The sequence below is a fragment of the Bos indicus genome, chromosome 25 (assembly GCF_029378745.1).
Source record: "Bos indicus isolate NIAB-ARS_2022 breed Sahiwal x Tharparkar chromosome 25, NIAB-ARS_B.indTharparkar_mat_pri_1.0, whole genome shotgun sequence".
Classification (NCBI taxonomy): domain Eukaryota; kingdom Metazoa; phylum Chordata; class Mammalia; order Artiodactyla; family Bovidae; genus Bos; species Bos indicus.
The window spans coordinates 26,043,499-26,064,683 of record NC_091784.1 but is presented as its reverse complement, the minus strand read 5'-3'; the positions used below and the strand labels follow the sequence as shown (position 1 = coordinate 26,064,683).

General features: G+C 54.5%; 1 protein-coding gene across 2 annotated transcripts in view; it reads right to left on the bottom strand.

Moving 5' to 3' along the window:
• Positions 1 to 3,199: 3,199 nt before the first annotated feature.
• Positions 3,200 to 21,185, bottom strand: part of IL21R (interleukin 21 receptor) — a 35,858-nt gene continuing 17,872 nt past the window's right edge. For both annotated transcript variants that reach the window (XM_019988355.2, XM_070779848.1), the window contains exons 2-9: positions 18,259 to 18,322; positions 14,687 to 14,789; positions 11,419 to 11,618; positions 9,038 to 9,201; positions 7,810 to 7,987; positions 7,275 to 7,368; positions 6,786 to 6,870; positions 3,200 to 4,579 (exon numbers count right to left, since the gene is read on the bottom strand). In XM_019988355.2, the coding sequence (XP_019843914.2) occupies positions 3,857 to 4,579; positions 6,786 to 6,870; positions 7,275 to 7,368; positions 7,810 to 7,987; positions 9,038 to 9,201; positions 11,419 to 11,618; positions 14,687 to 14,789; positions 18,259 to 18,307 (1,596 nt within the window). In that variant the 5' untranslated portion in view covers positions 18,308 to 18,322 and the 3' untranslated portion in view covers positions 3,200 to 3,856. The remainder of the gene's footprint in view (positions 4,580 to 6,785; positions 6,871 to 7,274; positions 7,369 to 7,809; positions 7,988 to 9,037; positions 9,202 to 11,418; positions 11,619 to 14,686; positions 14,790 to 18,258; positions 18,323 to 21,185) is intronic.

Here is a 21,185-nt window from a genome sequence, read left to right as displayed (position 1 = left end):
AAGCATCAATTCTTTGGCGCTCAGCCTTCTTCACAGTCCAACTCTCACATCCATACATGACCACAGGAAAAACCATAGCCTTGACTAGACAGACCTTTGTCTGACTAGACAGAGTTCAAAGTAATGTCTCTGCTTTTGAATATGCTGTCTAGGTTGGTCATAACTTTCCTTCCAAGGAGTAAGCATCTTTTAATTTCACCATAATTTCAGTCACCATCTGCAGTGATTTTGGAGCCCCCCAAAAATAAAGTCTGACACTGTTTCCACTGTTTCCCCATCTATTTCCCATGAAGTGATGGGACCGGATGCCATGGGGAGTGTAGTTTCAGGCATGGCTGGATCCAAGAGCTTAAGAGGTATTATCAGGAATACGGGTCCACTTCCTAGCTCTGCTTTCCAATGTGTTGGCCTCACCTCAGATGAGCTGTTCCCTCCTGGCTCTCCCCTCTAACCCAGCCCCGTCCCCAGCTGCTTCAGGATTAGCCCACCCCTATAGCACGTAGGAAAAGCATACGGACTAGCTTGGGTCACATGTCCGACCCTTAACCCTCACTGAGACCAGGAGGATGGCATGCACTCTGCAGGGTGGGGGGCCCCGGGTCACGTAGCCATTCCCAGACCTGGGGTCAGCCCCCCAGTGATGCTGACACAAGCTCAGGCACCCAGGGTTGTCTCCTCCCTCCTGACGCAGGTGCCTTGCAGCAGAGCAAGATGAGGAGAGTTTGGACTTGGGGTCAGGAGCCCAGAGTTCAAGCTCTGACTCTGACCTTTAATTCAGGGTGTGACCGCAGACAAGTCACCGGTCCCTTCTGCACTTTCACTTCATTTGTTGAATGGATATCCCGCCCCTGGGAGCCTGCAGAGGGAAAAGGCCTGGGCCAGGAGCAGTGGGTGGCACCCTCCTGCCTCCAAAGACAGGGTTGTTAGTAACTGTACGGCCTGGACTCTGACCCCCTCACCCCGTATTTAGGGCTCTGTCACACCTCTAGGCCTTTGCTCAAACTCTTCCCTCTGCCTGAGTAGCTGGTGTCCCTTACAGCTCCTATTCATTTTCCAGAGCCCAGCAAATACCACCTCCTCCCTGAAGACCCCCCACGGCCTTCCTACTACCTGCTCTGATCTCCCATCCAAGTGCTGGGGTTGCCTCATACCAGCTAGGAGTGTCGATTATAAACATCTCTTCCAACCCCGTATTTAAAGCCATCAAGTCCAATTGACCGTGGTGAAATGTTTTCACTGTGGAAATAAGTAAACCCTGCAAGTCAGGCTTTACTGAGGAGGGCTCCCTATGTGCCTGCTCGGGGGTGAAGCAGCTAACACAAGAGGTGACGTTGCTGCCTTCCTGGAGCTTGTGTTTGGCATTTCATCCTTGTCTCTAGCAACTGTTCATCTCCATCCATCCATCCAGCTGTTCTTCCCTCCAGCCTATGCTTCTCTCCACCCACTAATGCACCCACTCGTCCATCGGTCATCCACCCACCCACCTCCTGGTACTCCAGCCCCCCAGGTGGGCCAGCTCCTGTCTCCCTTCTGCACTGACTTTTATGAGCTGGGTCCCCTTCAAGGACCCAAAGTGTCGGTGAGGAGTCCTGTCTGGCCCAGGCCAGAGACCCGTGCCCCTCCCCAACCCCGGCCTGCCATCAGCGGGGGTCACAGGTGTCCCCTCCTCCCCACACCTGGGCCCAGAGCTCTGGGTGCTGGAGAGCTGAGCTGCTTCCCCGGAGAGCCGACGGCTCATGAGTGCCTGGAGCCCGTGGTCTCCCTGAAGGTGTGAAACCACAGCACACCTTGGCCCAAGCATCTCCGGGGCGACGGTGGGAGGTGGGGAGGGCTGCTCACACCTGCAGGAGCTGTGGTTTCACACTTGTGCTCCCATCTGCACCTCGCACATCCTGATCCCAGCCCCACTATTAAGACCATCAATGTTCTAGAATTTTCAGAACCAAGGAATCCGGTGTTCTCAGCGACTTCTGCCAACCACCGCCCCCCTCCCCCTTTTACAGAGAAGTCAGAGGAGCCATCGGCAGGACTGACAGGTCAGCCTCATCCAAAAGCAGAGACAGGCCAGAGCTTCAGGTGGTGCCCTGCAGCCTGACTTTTGGGAAGGACCATGGGCCAGGCAGGGCCAGGCTGGGGCAGAGAGTCCCTCAGGTCTCTGAGAGCTGGCGACTGAAACAGACTCTGCTATTTTAACCTGGCTCAGTGGCCTCGAAAAGCCTGCCTCTAAAGGTGAGCACCCTTAGGAGAAAAATGATCTCTTTTCCTTTCTTTTGATTTTGATTTTGATTTTTATCGAGCTGTAGAGAAGGGGATCGGAGAAGGCAATGGCACCCCACTCCAGTACTCTTGCCTGGAAAATCCCATGGACGGAGGAGCCCGGTAGGCTGCAGTCCATGGGGTCGCTAGGAGTTGGACATGACTGAGCAACTTCACTTTCACTTTTCACTTTCATGCATTGGAGAAGGAAATGGCAAGCCACTCCAGTGTTCTTGCCTGGAGAATCCCAGGGACGGGGGAGCCTGGTGGGCTGCCGTCTGTGGGGTCGCACAGAGTCGGACACGACTGAAGCGACTTAGCAGCAGCAGCAGCAGCAGCAGAGAAGGGGATGGGGAGGACTTCTGCACGTTATGCCCCACTACAGAGATGTCCATTCTGATTTTCCTGGGATCTTTTTTCCTTTTTTAAAGTAAGAATTGTTTGCAATGTGCAGCACCAATTTCCAGCTCCTGTGAAAAGCTGATGTTCAGTAAGGTGCCTTCAAACTGTTGCAAATAAGTATTTTCTTAGCATCTTAATTTCACATTTCAGCAGGCTCTCTGAGGAACCATCAAGAACTTGACTTCCTCTAATTCCCCAGGATGAACAAATAAGATGCCAGGGACCAGGACCACCATGTCCTTACTGCCTAGTCGTGTCCTTCCCCCACCGTGAGTGCCAAGAGGGGGGGTCCTCTCCCAGCATCCCAGCACCTGTGTGTGCTCAATAAATATCTCTTGGGCGCATAATGGGAACAACAAATGCGCAGCAGGCGCCCAAAAACAAAATCTTGGTTGCTGAGGGGCTGATTCTAAGAAACAAAGCTGGTTTTCAGCCCAGAATCCTGCAGGTGCCGCTCTGCAGGGCGGGACAGCCCGCAGGTACCTGGGTCTGTCTGATTTCTCAGCCCCACCCAACCTCCAGCACAGACCGTGGCCCTGGCCACAGAAGGAAGGAAATTGATGTTTATTGAGGGTCTGGGCTGCACACCATATGTGGGCGACCTCTCTGATTTCTCCACAGGGTAGGTCAGGCCACCCACATGGTCCAGACAGGAAACTCCAGCCCAGAGAGGGGAAGTGACGCTGAAGATGGCACAGCCAGGAGGTGTCAGAGTCAGGATTCAGAGCTACATCCATCGCCCACCCCCCACCAGTCTTCCCACCCCCAGGGTCACGGTGGGCTCGCTTGGTCCCCTTTCCCGCCCTCTGCGAGGTGATGAGGAAGAGTGTGGATCTTGTGCGGCTCCCAGAGGCAGGACCTGGGGTGGGGGGCGGTGGGTGCTGGGCTTGTGGTCTGTCCCAGGCAGGGCCCTGGTCCCACCGCATGACTGGCTTCTTGGCACGTGTCCCGGGGGCCACCCCCACATGGCTGGGAGGGAGACTGTCCTCGTGTGCACAGAGGCACGTGCCGCTCACATTCATGCATACGGGGAACTCACATCGGCACAGACACACACATGGCATCACCACGGGGGTGTTTCCTGTCCACCCAGGCACGCGGGCCACACACACACACACATGCACAGCCACGCCAGTGGGCCCCTGAACCCCAGATGCACACTCTGAACACCAGGCTCAGGTGTCCCGTCGGGGCATCGCTAGCTGGCCTGGGACCCCAGCGGCGTAGGTGGAGGGGCCATGACCACCCACTGTCGGAGGTAGCTCCTGGGGGGTTCCTCGTCCCTGGGGCTGCTGAAGTCACTCTCCACGGGGCTGCCACAGTCAGAGTCCGCGAAGCCGCTGTCAAACGTGTTCATGTCCAGGCCGACCGGGGGCGAGCCCGCCTCGCTGTCCGACGGCCCAGGTGTCCAATCTGCCTCATCCTCACGGGACAGCCTTAGCCGGTCAAGGAGGCTGCCCGGCCTCATGGGGCCACCGGCCGAGACACAGCCACAAGACAGGATCGTGGTCCCTGTGCTTAGGAGCCGGTCCTCTGTGTCCGGACCAGGCTCCAGGACAGTGTCCAGGTTCAGGGCAGGGTAGCCATCGTCCCCACAGGTGCAGGGCCAGCCACACAGCCCCTCCGCGTCCACCACAGTCACCGTGTCGATGGATACCAGGCCGTACAGCCGGTCCTTCTCCTGGCTGTAAACCGAGCTGCCCAAGCTGCCGGCGGTGGAGGGCACTGGGCCCCAGGAGCCCGGCTCAGGCACTCCGTCAGCTTCCACCAGGTCTGTGGGCTCCGGCAGCTCCGTGGGCACCAGCCCCTTGACTACACCCTGCGGTGGGCATGGGCTGCACATCTCAAGGGCCAAGTGCACCCCTGGGCTCCAGGGCCTCAGCTCCAGGCTGGAGGCAGTGAAGGGTGTGCCCACCCATTTCTGCAAGAGAGGCAAGGAGGGAGAGTCATGGATGGGAGCAGGGACAAGGGTGCTCAGTCACTGGGTCATGTCCGACTCTGCGACCCCTCGGACTGTAGCCCGCCAAGCTCCTCTGTCCATGGGATTCTCCAGGCGAGAATCCTGGAGTGCACTGCCACTTCCTCCTCCAGGGGATCTTTCCAACCCAGGGATTGAAGCTGCAACTCTTGCATCCCCTGCATTGGCAAGTAGATTCTTTACCACTAGGGCCATCTGGGAAGCCCACGGACAGGGGTAAGGGGGTAGGCTGTTTATGCATAAACAGACACAGAGACAAGACAGACAGAAAGAGAGACAGAAAGGAAGACTTCAGAACATAGATAGATGGGGGTGGGGGAGATTAGCACCCAGCTGTGTCCCTGTCCAGAGATGGTCCCCCCCACTGTCCCTGCGTCCCTGGCCCTCAGTTTCCCCACCTGTAGCAAGGAGCCATGGCTCTTGGGAACCTGCAGGCGCAGAAGATCCGCTGCTCGGTGGCCTGGGATCTGTGTGGGTGTGGGGTCAAGACTCCCAAGTAGCGGGGACAGAGGGCAGGAGGGCCTGAGGACTGAGTGGCAGGGTCCCCACCAGGCCTCCTGTTTTATCTTCCTTGGGGAGATTTCTCGAAACCTTGCTTCTCCTGTTTATGTCCTTACTAGGGTGGACATGTGGCCAGGCCGAAGCCCCTTGCTTCTCGGGTCATGGCTGTCCCTTAGAGGCTCACACAGTGCCTGGCAGACAGTAGGCACCCAAAAAATGTATATTAAGTAAATGAATGAGCAGAATGAATCAAGGACCAGCCACTCATAAAGGATAAGGTGGTGGCAGTGGTTCAGTTGCTCAGTCATGTCTGACTTTTTGCAACCCCATGGACTGTAGCCCACCAGGCTCCTCTGTCCATGGGATTTCCCAGGCCAGAATCCTGGAGTGAGTTGCCATTTCCTTCTCCAGGGGATCTCCCTGACCCAGGGATCAAAACTGCATCTCTTGATAAGGGCTGCGGGGCAAGATGAACTGAGGCAGCCATCCTTAAGCTTTAAGGGTCTCTCTGCCCTTGCCTGCCAGGGGTTCCCCTCATGACACAGGGTCTCCATCCAGTCGGCAGAGAACATCCCTGAGAACCAAAATCTCCCAGTTTTGAGCTCCCTGGTCAGAAAGCTCATCTCAGAACCCTGCTGAGGCCCATCACCCCTGATCGGAAGTCACTTCTCAGCTGTGTGGCCTTGGGCCAGTTACTTGGCCTCTCTGTGCTTCAGCTTCCTCATCTGTAAAATGGGCCCGCTAACAGTCCCCACTCCACAGAGTGGTTGTGGGGATTACATGATACATTGAATAACATCTGTGGAGCTCCTAGCAGAGCAGCCAGTGCACCAGCGAGGGCTATATGAGTCTTGGTAAAAACAAACGCAGAATAGACGTGAGAGCTGAGCTTCAGAGAAAGGGCAGAGGAAAGAGGAAAGGTTGGCTGGATGTGATGGAACCTAGGCCCCGCCCCCGCCTGTCTCTGAGCCTCAGCCTCTGGGCTCCTCGTGTCTCCCCTGGGACAATGGAACACCCAGCCACCCACTCGCAGGGGCTGCTACGCGGGTGAAAGGGCGGAGGCGAGACAGCGCTCCTTGATGGCCAGGCAGCCGGCAGGTCGCACCCCCTGACTTTCAGGCTCGGCTGGAGCAGGTTGTCCGCCCCGCCCGCCATCACCACATCCTCTTTGTGGTGGCTGCCGCCTCCGGGGGTGGGGGGTGGGGGTGGTGGGGGGTGGGGAGGGTGGGTGGCGGTAAATGGGCACAGAGAACCCATGGGTGCTGGCAGCGGGGGTGGGGGCCCCATGTATTTTGCAGGTGGGGCCATTTCCTTCCCAGAAGCTGCTCCCTCCCCACCTCCAGAGCAAGGGTTTCTACGAAAGGACTGGGAGGCCAGTCTGGGGCTCAAGGGACCACCTAGCTCACCCTCTGCCCCAGTCTGATTCCTTGGCCTGAGAAACGCTGCAGGATCTGCAGTGTTCCTGCTCCACGGGAACTCCTTCCTGCACTTTGTGGATGGAGAGAATGAAGTCTGGCTCCGGGCTGGGCGGGGATCTGGGTGCCCACGACCTGCAGGGTGGGGCTGGGGGGTCCAGGTGTGAGGGGAGACGCAAGCTCCCAGAAGGTGAGAGGCTCCAAGGGGCTCATCACAGGGTGGGGATGCTCACCTTGAAGTCTCCGCTGTGGCCCACGTACAGGGGCTGGAAGAAGGGCTTTGGGCTGGACACCTGCAACCATACCTTTTCCCACGGCCTGGGAAGGTAGAGACGAGGTGAGTCCCCCTGCACCTCCCAGAGGGCAGCAGGGCCTCCTGCTCAGCTGCACCCCAAATGTGTCCTGTGGGAGACTCAGTGTCTCCAAGACACAACTCAGGCCCCTCCCTTCCGCCCCTCTGCCCCAGGCCTCAATTTTCACATCTGTAAAATGGGGCAGCGAGTCTCCTGAAGGTGCACAGTGTTCAAGGGCTGGGGCTGCCTGCTCTGTGCTGAGCTGACGCTGCCCGGCTCTGAGCCCTGACTCCTCCTCCATTCGCAACTCCACGGGGCTGCGGGGAGGAGTCGGGGAGTGGAGGCCCTGGGCACTCCAGCTCCTAGAGGTGTCCCCCAAATCCTGGCCCAGGCTGAATCCCTCCCTGCCTCCCTGTGCCCTGGCCTCACCTCCAAGGGACCTTCAGGCCCAAGAAGACAAAGATGAGGCAGACCAGGATGAGCGGGATGGGAACCAGGTGAAGATACAGGTCTCCCTTTCTCTCTGGGAAGGAAGCAAATGCTGGGTGACATTGACTGACCTTTACAAGAGGCCACGCGGGTGTGGGTGGGGGGGCACTGGGTCCAGGCTGGCGGGGAAGAGGGTGGGAAGGCTTCTGCTACCTCACAGTGGGATGGACCTGGGTCCAACCCCCACCCCAGGCAAGTGATTTTAATCTCTTGGAGTCTCCCTTCTCTTATCCGCAAAATGGGCATAATAATTCCTACTTCACAGATGTATTAGGGGGATCAAATGCCCTGCCGGGAGACATGCCTAGCACCCAATGCAGGGTTTGGCAAGCAGGGGCCCTAGAAATGCTATGGAGTGGCAACCAGCGGGCGCAGGACTCAGTGGGTACCCTCCAGCCAGGCTCGGGGTGGCCGCACTAGATCTAGTACAAGGAGTGGGTGTCAATCCATCCACCCATCCCTGTTTCACATCTACCTTCCGGCTGGGTGTGAAAGACGACTGGGTCACTCCATTCGCTCCAGGTCCCCTGGAAGGTGGAGCCGGGCTGGGGCCCTGCCCGCACCTGCAGCTCGTAGCTTGACCCACTGTGGAACTCCAAAGGGAGGAGAAAGACGCTTCTGGAATCCTCTGAGATCAGCTTTCTCCCTGGACTCTGTTGGCACAGGGAAAGGATGCACCACATCATGAACCCCCAGTCCAGCCCCGCCAACCCCCAGCAGAACCATCCTTCACCAGCCCCCACGAAAGGGGTGGAGTCTCTCCCACAAAGTCTCCACCCTCTCCACAAGAATCAAGCCCCAGTCTGAGTTCTGGACACTCCGGCCTGGGCAGCACAGAGTCGTGGCCTCCCTAAGATATAGTGCTCTGTTCTGTTTCTCTCTGATCCAAGCTCATCCACTCACAGGCCTGGCAGGGGACCCTTCCTGGCTGGGCTTGGAAATGTCCCAGGAGCAGCAGTGACCATTCCTGGGAATATTTAACTGACAGCATTCCAGACCTTGGACACTTCTGTAATTTGTCAACAGTGGGTATTTTCCATAGTGGGCATTTCTGGGCATCTGTAACTACAGGCATCTTAGCAACTGATGCCTCCGCAAGTCTTCCACTGGGGACAGTCTGAACAATGGCATTTATGAAAGTCTTCAACTGGGACCATTCTAAAGGATGGATAGTTCTAAAACTCTTCAGCTGTGACTGTTCTAAACATCAGGCCATTCTGGAACTCTTCAACACTCTAAACAAAGAACGCCTTCAGAAGCCTTCACATTTGAAACAACGTTCCCTCTGAACTTCCTTGGTTATCGATGCTTCTGGAAGTCTCCAACAGTGGCCATTCTAAGTATAATGGGACAGTTCCAGGCTGCCCCATTTCTGAAACTTCTCCTACTGTGACAGAACTAGACCTCAGATAGAACCAGGGATGGTGCCGATCCCTTCCTCTTTGGCACGCTGATAGAAGAGGACACAGGGACAGGAAGGAAGGGATTTTAAGGGGTCTCCTACCCCGGGGAAAAATGAGACGAGGCAGCATGGAGTGAGAGAGCGCCAGGGAGCGCGGCCATCCCTGGCGAGTCCTTGGTTTCCACTCTGGACCATGAATTACAGGCTCACCTGTGGCTGCCCCTCCTCCTGTCTGGATGTTCTGTGCATCCCGCCCCTCCCGCCCCCGACGCCCTCCACCCCAGTCCTCTGAGGGCCTCACCTGAGCCCAGGGCTCTCCAACCTTCCTGTACCGCAGCTCATACTGAAGTTTGTCCTTCAGTGCATAGACACGGTCACTGGGACTGAAACTGGAACTGGAACTCCAAGAGACATTATAATATCCGGAGAAGTTCACGGTCACGTTGAAAGGGGGAGATGGCTTGACTTACAGGAAAAAGCCAGAAAGAGAAAAATGGGATGAGATTTTGCAGCAGCTGAGAAGGATGCGGTGATGGGAATAAATTCCCTTATGCCTGATCCATTCTTGATGAGACGAAGCCTAGTGACCCTGAATGACTTGGGGTGAAGCACCCCGTCTCCTGGCTTTAGTTTACTCATCTGAGAAACGGGAAATTTAGATGAGATTGGGTTGCAAACACAACCCAATTGGGCAGGGGACAGAGATGGATGACACAGATTTGGAGACCAAGCCCTCCCAGTCTCAAGGGGGATGCTACCCCTCAACGGGGCAAGAATGCAGACCGGCGGCGGCCAGAGGGAGAAAACCAATGAGACCCACATGTTCTCCATGTCTGTTCTAAATGACCCCCATGTTCTCCATGTCTGTTCTAAATGATGGCATTGTGTTCTTTTAACTGCAGCTTCCTTGAGAAGTCAAGAGACTGTAATTAGCATCAGGCTAATTAATTAGCACGAATTATGTTAATGATGGAAGTTACCACCTCTGAGTGCCTGCCGGGCTGCTCTGCAGTAGTTTGATGCCTGAAGGGGCCCTGGGGATGTGATGTGAATGCTGTCATCTCCTGGACATTTTCTGGAAAGTGCAGGAGCAGAGATCTGAGTCACCACACCATGCCCTCTAGGGCTCTGTGATCCTGCTTGCCACCTGCCCCTGTCTGGGGGAATCTTAGCTCCTTGGGACAGAGGTTTTGTTCTCCAGTCAATGCCATGTCCACAGCTCCTAGGACAGAGCTGGCACACAGTAGGCCCTCAAGAGATGGTTGTGAAACCAACGTGCATCCCCGCCAGGGATTTCAAACAGCAACTCTGAAGCTGCGGACAACTCGGCACCATGAACTGTGATGGGGGAAGGCACATGCTCAGGAGGTGGTAGGGGGCAGGGGGAGTTTCATTGTCTCCTGGGACTGGAAATGCTTCTAGATCCTCTCCTCTTTTCCCCAGGCCAATGGAGGCCTGGTTTCCCACTTTCTGGTATGTCCTGGGCTGGGTGGTGTGGACCAGAGCCGGGGATCAGGGATGGGGTCAAGGACAGGGGTCCAGGGCCCAGGAGAAGAAAAGGGTCTGGGCGTAGGGAAGAACAGTGCCCCCTGCCAAATCTGGGTACAGGCCTGGCTTCAGACCCTGGCAGGGAGGGGAGGCAGGACCAGAGGGAAAAGTGACTTGGAGCCCCACTGTGAGGTGGGGGGCAGTGGAGCAGTCCCTCTCCTCTGCAGGGGCAGGCTTGCTGTCCGCCCGGCTCTCTCAGAGGGGCAGGAGGGCACCCCTGTTCTGTGAACTAGCCACGCTTGGATCTGCGTGGCTGAGAGAGCGTGCGGGCACGCGTGCCCGTGTAGGAGTGAGCATGTGGGCAGGTGTCCAGGCTGGATAGGCTGAGGGGGGGGTGGGACACCCATGCATGTGTTCAAGGGTGTATTTATGAATGTGTGTATGTGAGAGAGACTCTGGGTGTGTCTGGGTGTGTGTGAAGCTTCGTTCACACTTTGTGTGGTGTGATACCCACAGTGAAATGATCCAAACCTAGACCCCCAGGGTGTGAATGGCACACACCTTCTCACCCCACGCCCCACCGTTGGGGATCCAGGGCCAGAAACTGCCAAACCGTGGAGGCTGAGCCTTCCCGAGGAAGACAGGACTCTCTTAGCAGTCTGTGTTTGCATGCCTCTGGGCACGGGACTCTCACCCCCTCTCCCTGGAAATCCCACTTCGACACACCTGGACCCAACCTGGTTCTGGACCCAGAGAGACAACTGCTTCCAGAGAGACAATTGGGCCCCTTCTGCCTGTGGATTCCCCCCTACCGCCAGCCTGGAGGGAGATGCTGGGCCTCAAGGAGCCAATGAATGGGAGAAAACTCAGCGAGGTTTTTCTCTTGGGACCCAATGTCCCCCATCATGGGAACAGAATCCCTAAGAGTCAGGGTTCAAGGAATCCTCACTCTATAAATAGGGAAGCAGTCCAAGGTCACAGACAGGCAGGGGCTGAACCAGAACTGAAGGCCAAGGTCCTGGGTCCCAGTCCAACTCGTTTCCATAACCCTGCTGCCTCTCTTTGGTTAAGACTCAAACCTACTGATCAACCCATCACACTATAGCAAAAAGAACTCTAAGGAGAGGGTGGGCCTGGGGGGCCAGCCCAGCGACCATGCATTCTCCTAAACTCTGGGGGCTGAGGGATACTCACTGCTCGCAGCCACTATAAAGCTGCCACACTCCTGGGAGTAGTTGCCGGATGGGTCTGTCATGCTTACATTGAAGAAGTCGTCAGCCATGAGGCGGAACACATTCATGTGGCACGTGTACTCCACGTGGGTGGCGTTGTGGGTGGACCGGAGGAGGCTGCAGGAGGTGACTTCATCCTCCAGTTCTCCATATGTGTCATGCCTTCAAAGACAGAGCAGCCAGTCATGGCTGGAAGCCAGCAGGGCTCAGGGCTCAGGGCCAGGGCCCAAGCCCAGAATCTTGGTGCTGGGAGGGATTTCAGGTGGGGCTGGGGGGTTACTTGGTCCAACTGCTGCTTTCCCAGGGAAGATATTCCTTCCCTGAAGCAGCCCTGATGGACTGTGTCCAGGCTTGGCTTGTATGCCTCCAGGGGACCAGGAACTCACTACCTCACTTAAGAGCATGCATGCACATGTACTCAGTCGCTTCTGTTGTGTCTGATTCTTTGCAACCCTATGGACTGTAGCGCACCAAGCTTTCCTGTCCATGGGATTCTCCAGGCCAGAATACTGGAGTGGGTTGCCATGCCCTCCTCCAGGGGATCTCCCTGACCCAGGAATCAAACCCATGTCTCCTGCATTGGCAGGTAGATTCTTTACCACTGAGCCACTGGGGAAGCCCCATTTGAGAGCAATAGCTTTTGACTTTGGAAATTTGGGTCATTCTTTCCTGGACTGAACCTAAATATATCCCTGTCAGTTCCATCAACTGTATCACTGTCCTAGAGGAAGGAAGCTAAGCATTTCAAGTCTCCCTTTTGCCCACTTTCTGTCCAATATCTGATGCATACCTAATAAGCGCTTGTGCTCAGGGCCAAGATAAGAGCCAAATGAACTTTACCCCCTGCTTTGGGTGGCCTTCAGGAAGGCTGTTGGTATAAAGTTAGGGGAAAATGCTCTGGCTTTTTAACTGCCAGTGAGCAGAAACAGTGGGTTTTGAAGTATGTATAGGAGTTCACCAGATATTTATTCCCCTACCTACCTCTTCAGGCTATGAACATGACCACCCTCCAGGGCTAATATGGAGGCATGGACTCAGTTCTCTGCCAAGTATTTGCTGGAATAGAAACTTCTGCTGAAAAAAAAAGGGGTCTCTAAGACTCTTAGACTGCATCCAGGGGGACCTTTAAAAATTCCCTGTCACCTCCATGCCTAAAATCCTCAGGTGGCTTCTCACCACCCACACAAATAAAAGCTGGCCCCACCTACCACTCCCCTCTTTCCCTGGTGGTTCTCCCTTAGCCTGGCTTACTCTGCTCCAGCCACACTGACCTCCTCCCTATTCCTCAAACTCACCATCCTGTCCCCACCTCAGGACCTTTGCACATGCACTACCCTCTGCCTGGAATGCCCTCTCCCCAGCTCCCTGACTGCCTTCTCCTCACCCAGAGAGGCCTGGCCGGACTGCCCTGGCTAAAGCCGCTCTCCCCTCATGTTGCTGACTCTCTACTCCAGGGTCGAGACTCCTGGACTTTAAAGCACGCAGTCTCAGAACGTATCCTGTTGGCTGTTTACATGGTTATTGTCTGTCTTCCCTGCAGTGTGTCAGCTACACGACAGCTGGGACTTTGTCAGTCTTGGGCTCTACTGAGCCCCCAGTGCCTCCAAATGTCTGGCAAGAGCTTAATAAATATGTTCTGAAGACGTAAGTGAATGAACCAACGAATTGGTGATGACAGAATGAAAGCCACCTGTTTTCTATCCTGAGCAGTATATTGACAAAGACTCTCCTTGACCAGGCTCAGCTCAGGCTCCTTGGAAGTCTCTCTTCAACTAGGTGCTGACTTTGGGGCATTGGCTAATTTCAGCAAGGATCCTGTTAACTCAGCTTAGCCAGAATCGTCCATCCTTCACAACTGGTCAATTTCCTCATCCTGAGCCATTACCCAGGTGATGTCTGATCATATTGGGCTGCCATCAGTTCAGGTCAGTTTATCTGGAACTCCCTCCGACCCCTGATGTTTCCTCTTAGTGTTTTTCCATTCACTGCCCTTCTCCTTGGCTATAAATTCCCAGTTTTCCTTGTTGAATTCTGTTTGAGACCAATCTTTCTTCCCCACACCAAAACCCCCGGCCCCTACACCTATCATGATGGTCTTGAATAAAATCTGCCTTGGGACTTCCTTGGTCGTCCAGTGGTTAAGAATCTTCCTTCCAGGGCAGGGGGCGTGAGTTTGATCCCTGCTCCGGGAACTAAGTTGCCATGAGGCAACTGAGCCCGTGTACTGCAACTAGAGGGAAGCCCATGCATCACAACAAAGAACCAGCACAGCCAAATTGTTTTTTTAATTTAAAAATAAATAAATAAAATAAAAGCATGAACCCCTCATTCTGTTTTAAAACATAAAGTGAAAAAAATACACCTTACCATTCTTTAACAAGTGCAATGAACAATGTTTTCTTTAGCATTATGCACTAATAGGGACCCGCGGATCTTGGAGTCAGACTGCCCGTGTTTGAATCTGAGCTCCACCATTCACGGGCTGTGTGACCTTGGGCAAACTGCATAACCTCTCTGAACCCTAGTGTCCTCATTTGTAAAATGGGAGTAATAACTGTGAGACTCAGAAATGATCATTCATGTGAAGCATAGCTGGATGTGGGGCATGTATTCAGTGTTCAAGACAGCCGTGGGAGTATGGTCATCCTGAAGTCTCAAACCCACAGTCAGGCCTGTGTGGGCAAGAGTATGGTCTCTGTAGCCCTGCTTACTGGACAAGTCTCAGGAGCCCTGTGTGAACATCTGTAAGATGGGTAGACTGATTCCCAGACCACAGTCAGACAGTAGCTCATGGTCCCAGATCATGTTCTCAGCCCACAATGAAACCAAGTGCCATTGTGAAAGGGCTGAGTGAACCCGCACGCAGCGGTAGATATTTTTAAACTGCTTAACTACCTGCTAGGAGGGCTTCCCTGGTGGTTCAGTGGTAAAGAATCTGCCTGCCAATGCAGGAGATGTGAGTTCGATCCCTGAGTTGGGAAGATCCCCTGGAGAAGGAAATGGCAACCCACTGCAGTATTCTTGCCTGGGAAATCCAGACAGAGGAGACTGGTGGGCTACAGTCCATGGGATCTCAAAAAAGCCAGACACAAAGACTGTACAACAACAAAACCTGCCAGGCACCCAGTCGGTCCAATTCAATCCAAGGTCTCTGGTGGTCCTGCCTCATCCCAGCCCTCCAGGGCTACCCTGAATATCATCCCCAGGGCTGGTGAGGCCCAGTCACTTACCAGGTGAGGGTGAGCGAGTCGGGGTGCCTGGCCCATGTGTCCAGGATGCAGGTGATAGTCTCGATGTAATCGGTGTAGCAGACGAGGTTGGAGCAGCCCCAGGCTGGAGAGTCAGGGGAGACAGAGGCCTTGGTGAGGGGGTAGGGTGGGGGCTGCAGGGATCGCCACCTCCTAACGCCTTGAGGGCTGGATGGTGAGGGGAACCGGGGGTCCCTGGGCCATGATGAATATGATGATTCAAGGGCCACTGAGATGAAGGACTGGGGCAAGGGGGGTTCTTGCCACCTGAGAATTCTGTTTTTGAGCCCTCCAAAATTTTGAGGCTGGCTGGGAGGATGAGATTCCTAAACTAAGCAGGTCCCCACCATGGGCTCTCCCCACAAGCCCCGTGTCCAGACACCAGCTCATCATCCCTCGTGGCCAGCCTTCCTCTCAAGGTGGCGCATCCTGAATGCCCCAGATGCCAGATGCATCTGCGTGTCCCGTGAGAGGGATTCACGCAGCCAGTGAGAGACAAGGAGGAGCGTTCTATTCCCCTGCAGTTGGTCTCAGACAGGACAAAGACCTCGGTGACCGGAAGTGCTCTGAAGGAGCAAGAAGCCTTCAGAAAACTGAGAAGCCCTTGAATATTTTTGCCAAAATGTATGTATCCTACTACCCAAAGCGCCATCACCACTGCCAGAGTGGCACAGGTCTGGCCCTCGCAGGCAATTTTGTTGGAAGATTTCATACTCGCCCACATCCAATGTCAATTGCTTCACTTTGGTTCTAAAAATATAGGTCCAATCACAATTTAAATTTTGGTAAATGTTTGACAAAATCCACTTGAGTTTTAGCTCGGTTTTGTTTTGTAAGATCAAGTGCCAACACTGCTATCCCCCACCCCCATATCCCTACTATTTACCAGAAATCTGTTCCCCTTTTAAGCGGATTCATTCTTAGTGGCCTTTTCCTATTTTTCCTTGACTAATGAAGATCCAGAGGGTGGGAGTACATTCCTCCCAGGGCTCTGTCTAGCTCAGAAGCTGGATTTGGAGCCAAGAACATTGTTGCTGGAAACAGCTTTTATTTCTAATCCCACCACTATTTTACAGTCTTCCCTGGTGGCTCAGCTGGTAAGGAATCTGCCTGCAATGTGGGAGACCTGGGTTCGATCCCTGGGTTGGGAAGATCCCCTGGAGAAAGGAAAGGCTACCCACTCCAGTATTCTGCCCTGGAGAATTCCATGGACTATAGGAGAGGCAAAGAGTCAGACACGACTGAGCGACTTTCACTCTCCTTTCCACCATTTTACAGATGAGAATACTGAGGCTCTGAGGCTGGGCTACGCCTCCTGTCTCTCTCTTTGGTCTGGGCTGATGAAACCCAGGAAGGGCAGAAGCTAATCTCTGCTGGGTCTTTACAGCCGCACACATGGCAGACATTGCTAATCGATCACGGCACTGTTTCCAGCGGGTGTGGCCTCAGAATCCTTAGCACAGTTGAGAAGGCTTCTGGCAGCATTAGCAAGGGATCTGAGATGTGGAAACCAATCCTGTTCTAGGAGGAGGCATCCTTTGGGGAGGAACATAGGGCCCGTCGGTGGGCACAGAAGGGCGAGTTCAGATAATTTGTGGAGAAAAGAGGACAGATTTGGGCAGGACCCAAACCCATGTGGCCATGTCCTCTCTGGGTTCGTATCCTGGTTATTCTCTCTCAGGACTCCAGAGCTTGGAGGCTTAAGGCCACCAAGGGACAGCTACTGTTGTTCAGCCACTAAATCATATCCAACTTTTTTGTGATCCCATGGACTGTATATCCGCCAGGTTCCTCTGTCCATGGGATTTCCCAGGCAAGAATACTGGAGTGGGTTGCCATTTCCTCCTCCAGGGGATCTTCCCAACCCAGGGATCAAACCCATATGTCTCCTGCATTGGCAGGTGGGTTCTTTACCACTGAACCACCTGGGAAGCCCTTACCAAGGGACAAGATTTGTCTCGAATGTGGAATGAAACATTGAGGAGGGGACAGCAGTCCCAGAAACTAGCATGGAGGTGGCATCAGGGACCAGAAGGAGTAAAAACCCCATCATCTGGTCAGTACCCTGAGCCCTGGGCAGAGAGCCCCAGGGCCACCATCCCTCCACCCCCACCCCCACCCCACAGGGTTATCACAGCATGTGGGAGGCAGTGGGAACCAAGGAAAGTGGACACGTGACTCACGACAGCTCCGAGTCCCTGTTATTGGACACTGACTTCTTGAGGGGGTGTGTGCATGTGGAGGTATTTAGATGCTATCATGCTGGGGCAGCCCACGCGGCCTGCACGAGGCACTTACGCAGTAAAAGCAGTTAAGACCATGGGAATCGGGCAGATTTTGGGAACCGATCCCAGCTCCGCAACTGCCTGCCTGTGTGGCCATGAACCTGCCGCCCACCCTCTCTGAGCCTTAGCTTCCTCAGCAGAGAACTGGGCGTCAGGGCTGCGTGAACTTCACAGGCTGCTTGGCGGTGCCCGGGACACAGCTGCTGCTGCTGCTGCTAAGTCGCTTCAGTCGTGTTCGACTCTGTGCGACCCCATAGACGGCAGCCCACCAGGCTCCGCTGCCCCTGTGATTCTCCAGGCAAGAACACTGGAGTCGGTTGCCATTTCCTTCTCCAATGCATGAAAGTGAAAAATGAAAGTGAAGTCGCTCAGTCGTGTCCGACTCTTCGCGACCCCATGGACTGCAGCCTACCAGGCTCCCCCACCCATGGGGTTTTCCAGGCAAGAGTACTGGAGTGGGGTGCCATTGGTGCCCGGGACACAGCAGGGGCTTGGAATTTATGCCCGCGAGGTGGGGAGAGGCAGCAGGTGACCTAAAGGCCCTTTAGTGCCAGGCCGGGCTGCTGACCACTCAGAAAGGAAAAACAAAGGAGCCCGACATCTGTTTCCTGACGGAGCTATTTGAAGCTCTGGGTCTTTTGGTAAAAACCGGAGAGAAATGCCCATGAGTCAGCAGAGCCGCGGCAGAGGGCCCCGCCCCCCCCCAACCCTGCCCCCAGTCCAGCCCCTATCTGAGCCTGTGTGCTCTGTCCCGCCTCCTCCCAGCAGGCTTCCTGGATCTCTCAGCCCCGACTCTGCCCCCAAGTGTAACTCCTGGCCTCTCCCAGCTCAGGGCTTAACATCTCTGGGGAATATCAGTGCCAGCAGTGAACCCAGGGATTGTTGAAAACCATCTCCTAGGAGATGAGGAGAAACTGAGGTTAGACCACAGGCAGGACTTCCTCCCTCCAAGAATTGGGAGCTGGCCAAGGCAGAGAGCCATGGAGATGAAGGATGAAGTCTTTCATCCTCCCCCAGACCCAGCCTCCCCAGCCAGTGAGACCTGGAGACCCAGGACGGTGGGCTGGATCACGTGGGACTCGCGTGAACCACTTCTAGATGGTGGAGCTCGCTGGTTGAATGGGTTCTGGTTGATGCAGAGAGGGCTACTGCACCTGTGTCAGCTGTAAGTGGACAGATGCTACAGGCTCAGACCCTCTAGCCCCGCCCTGCAACCCACAAGGCCAGCATGGCTGCTCCCCACCTGCAGACCTCGGGGCAGCTACTTACTTCCCTGGAGCATTAGCAGGAGCAAAGTCGCAGCCCAGGCACACGGCATGCTGCCTCCCGGAGCCTGGAAGAGACACACAGCGAGAGGGTGAGCCTGGCATCCAGAGACCAAAGGGCCCTGAACTGCCCCACTCTGGTCCGCATCCCTCCTTTTGAAGACTTGCCTCTCAGTTCCTTGGATTGGTTTTTTTTTTGGGGGGTGGGGGGAAGTGTTTGAGGAGCCTGTGGCTGCTCCCAAGGGTTCCTGTCCCTTAGAAGTGGCCAATTTGCACTCCCGGGGTCCCTCCCCCATCTCCCCCGCCTTCTTCCTGGGCACCCAGCACAGTCACAAGTGAGAGGGGGATGGAAATGGGGAGGAGCTCTCTATTCAAAGATTCCAATAAACCTGTCGCTGTAGCAGGATGTGTGTGTGTTTATCCATCTAGATAAGAAAAGGGAGAGTGGCTTGGAAAGTTGTATTTGATAAGCAGAGATGTTTCCTTCCCATGAAATCCCCATGTTGTTGTTAGCCCAATTAATTGGCTTCTTGTTGCTGTTGTTCAGTGGTGTCTAACTCTTTGCGACCCCATGGACTGCAGCACACCAGGTTTCCCTGAATTGGCTTCTCACTGAATAACAAATCCAAGATTAGACCACAAAGGAGATCACTGCCTAATACTAAGATATGCTTAGCCCGATAACTCGACCACAGAGCCTGCCTGGGTGAGCCCACCAGGAAGCAACGGGGAACCCAGCCTGAGCACGTGAAGTTGCCCTAGACTCACCCTGATCTGTGTGAGACTGAGAAGAGACCTCTTTGGAGATCCGAGTCAGCCTGTCCAGGAAAAGCAGACTTTGGTACCCTGGGCAGAAGGACAACTCACCAGGCTGGCACTTTGCCAGCTGCACCCTCAGTTCTGTGCCTGCATGGGATGGTACCAGTCAGAGACCAGTGGGTCCAGGAACCCCACCCAGATTGACCCCAGAGACAGGGGTGTAGCTGGATTTGAAGCCCAGAGGACTGACTCACGCAGGGACCAGGTCACATGTGTGGCTTCTTCCGGATGCCATCCCTGAGCCTGGGTTCCCCAGATCCTACTCTGGCCCCCAGGAGAGCTTCCTCTGAACTCCCTAACAAGCCACCAAGCAGCAGTGGCAGGGCACAGAGAGGCTCAGCTGTGGAACTCTGGGCTGGACACTTCCCCTCTCTGAGCCTTATAAGTAAAGGTGGTAAAGCCCGCTTCCAGGATGCCTTCAAGAATTCAAAGACTCCATTTATAGAATTGCTGGGCCCCTGGCAGAGCCCCTGACATGTAAACGCTCAAGAAATAGTGATGGATACAGGCTTTTAGAGCACCAGAAATGGACAGACTCCCTGAGCGACCCAGCCAAGAGGTTCTTAAATGTCTCATTTTCAAAAAGTTGGCCATACTTGTAGATCATGTATACTACTGTTTATTTTCTCTAAATGAACTCTTCAAAATTTAACTCCAACCTCAACCTAAGCAATAATGTTCATGGTTGTGCATTTTTTCCACAATACACTTTTTTGGGGGCCTCCTTGCATGGCTTGCAGGATCTTATTTCCCTGACCAGGGATTGAACCAGGGCTCACAGCAGGGAAAGCATCAAGTCCTAACCACTAGACCGCCAGGGAATTCCCTCCCCAACACACTTTAAAATGAATAATATCACTGTTAAAATAAAACAATGTTGGCACAGATAGTATTTAAATCTGCTCTAAGGAGCTCTGCTCATGCCTGGCTCCACACCCTGGAGGAATCTGATCATCACATTTTAGGGATCCTGCTTCCCATTAGAGAAGATGGAGTGCGCGTCTGCCCCTCACTGATGTGTCCACATCTCTGACTCCAGCCTCAGCACAGGGCCTGGCATGGCTCTGTCCACATCGCTCCCAGCGGCTCCATCTGGGGCCACAGGAAAAAGCACAAGATTCTTTGTCAGTTTCAAGGTCCCTCATTCCTCAGCTTTGCACCCATGACAAACAAGCCCCTGGGGAAGGAGAGGATGTTTCTGCTGCTTCTGTCTTCCAGGCATCTCTTCCCCTTTTACGAACAGCCCCTCCAACTGAAGCTGACTTGAACCAGGGTGTGCACCTAATCCAGCTCTGACCAATAAAGCACTCCACCCACCTGGTCAAGTGAGGGGATCAGACACAGAAACCAACCCAGGCAAGGCCAACGAGAGCCATCTTGGAATTTCTTCTAGAACTCTATTAAGAGGTAATCTTTTGGGTGCCTGCTAAAATCTGGTAGCTATCTTTGCCATCTCTTGGTGGTGGTGGTTTAGTTGCTAAGCCATGTCTGACTCCTGCGACCCCATGGGCTGTAGCCTGCCAGGCTCCTCTGTCCATGGAATTCTCCAGGCAAGAATATTGGAGTGGGTTGCCATTTCCTTCTCCACTGTCATCTCAGAGAAATGTCAATCCTGAGAAATACAGATCCAGAGTCCCCATGGCAGCACTTGAGGGCCTGGATCCAGCTGTACCTGATGTCCACACCTGGATTTAACATACACCAACCCCCCCCCCCCCACCACTCCACCCACCTATTTGGTAGAATTATTTTTCTGTGGCTTGCTATCTAAGATACCTGACATAGTAGAACAGAACAAAGAGCCCCAAATTTGTGGCCAGAGCATCTTGGAGCAAAGAATAGCTTTTCTCTGGTTTTCTAACTCTCTGACCTCAGTTATCATCTCTAAACTAGGGGCAGGAATGCACACAGCACCTGGCAGTTAAGAAGAGTCAGTGGGAAAGCAGATGCCGCAGTGCTCCGTGAACCGTAATGTGCTGTCCAGGGGGCTGGATTCTTGCTCTTACTGGCCAGTTGCTCTGAATTACTCACCAGTCCCCAGCATCCCAGGCCTCCTCATGCCTCCCTGCCTTTGCATGAGACAAGTTCCTGTGCCGAGTTTGCTTCTTAGAC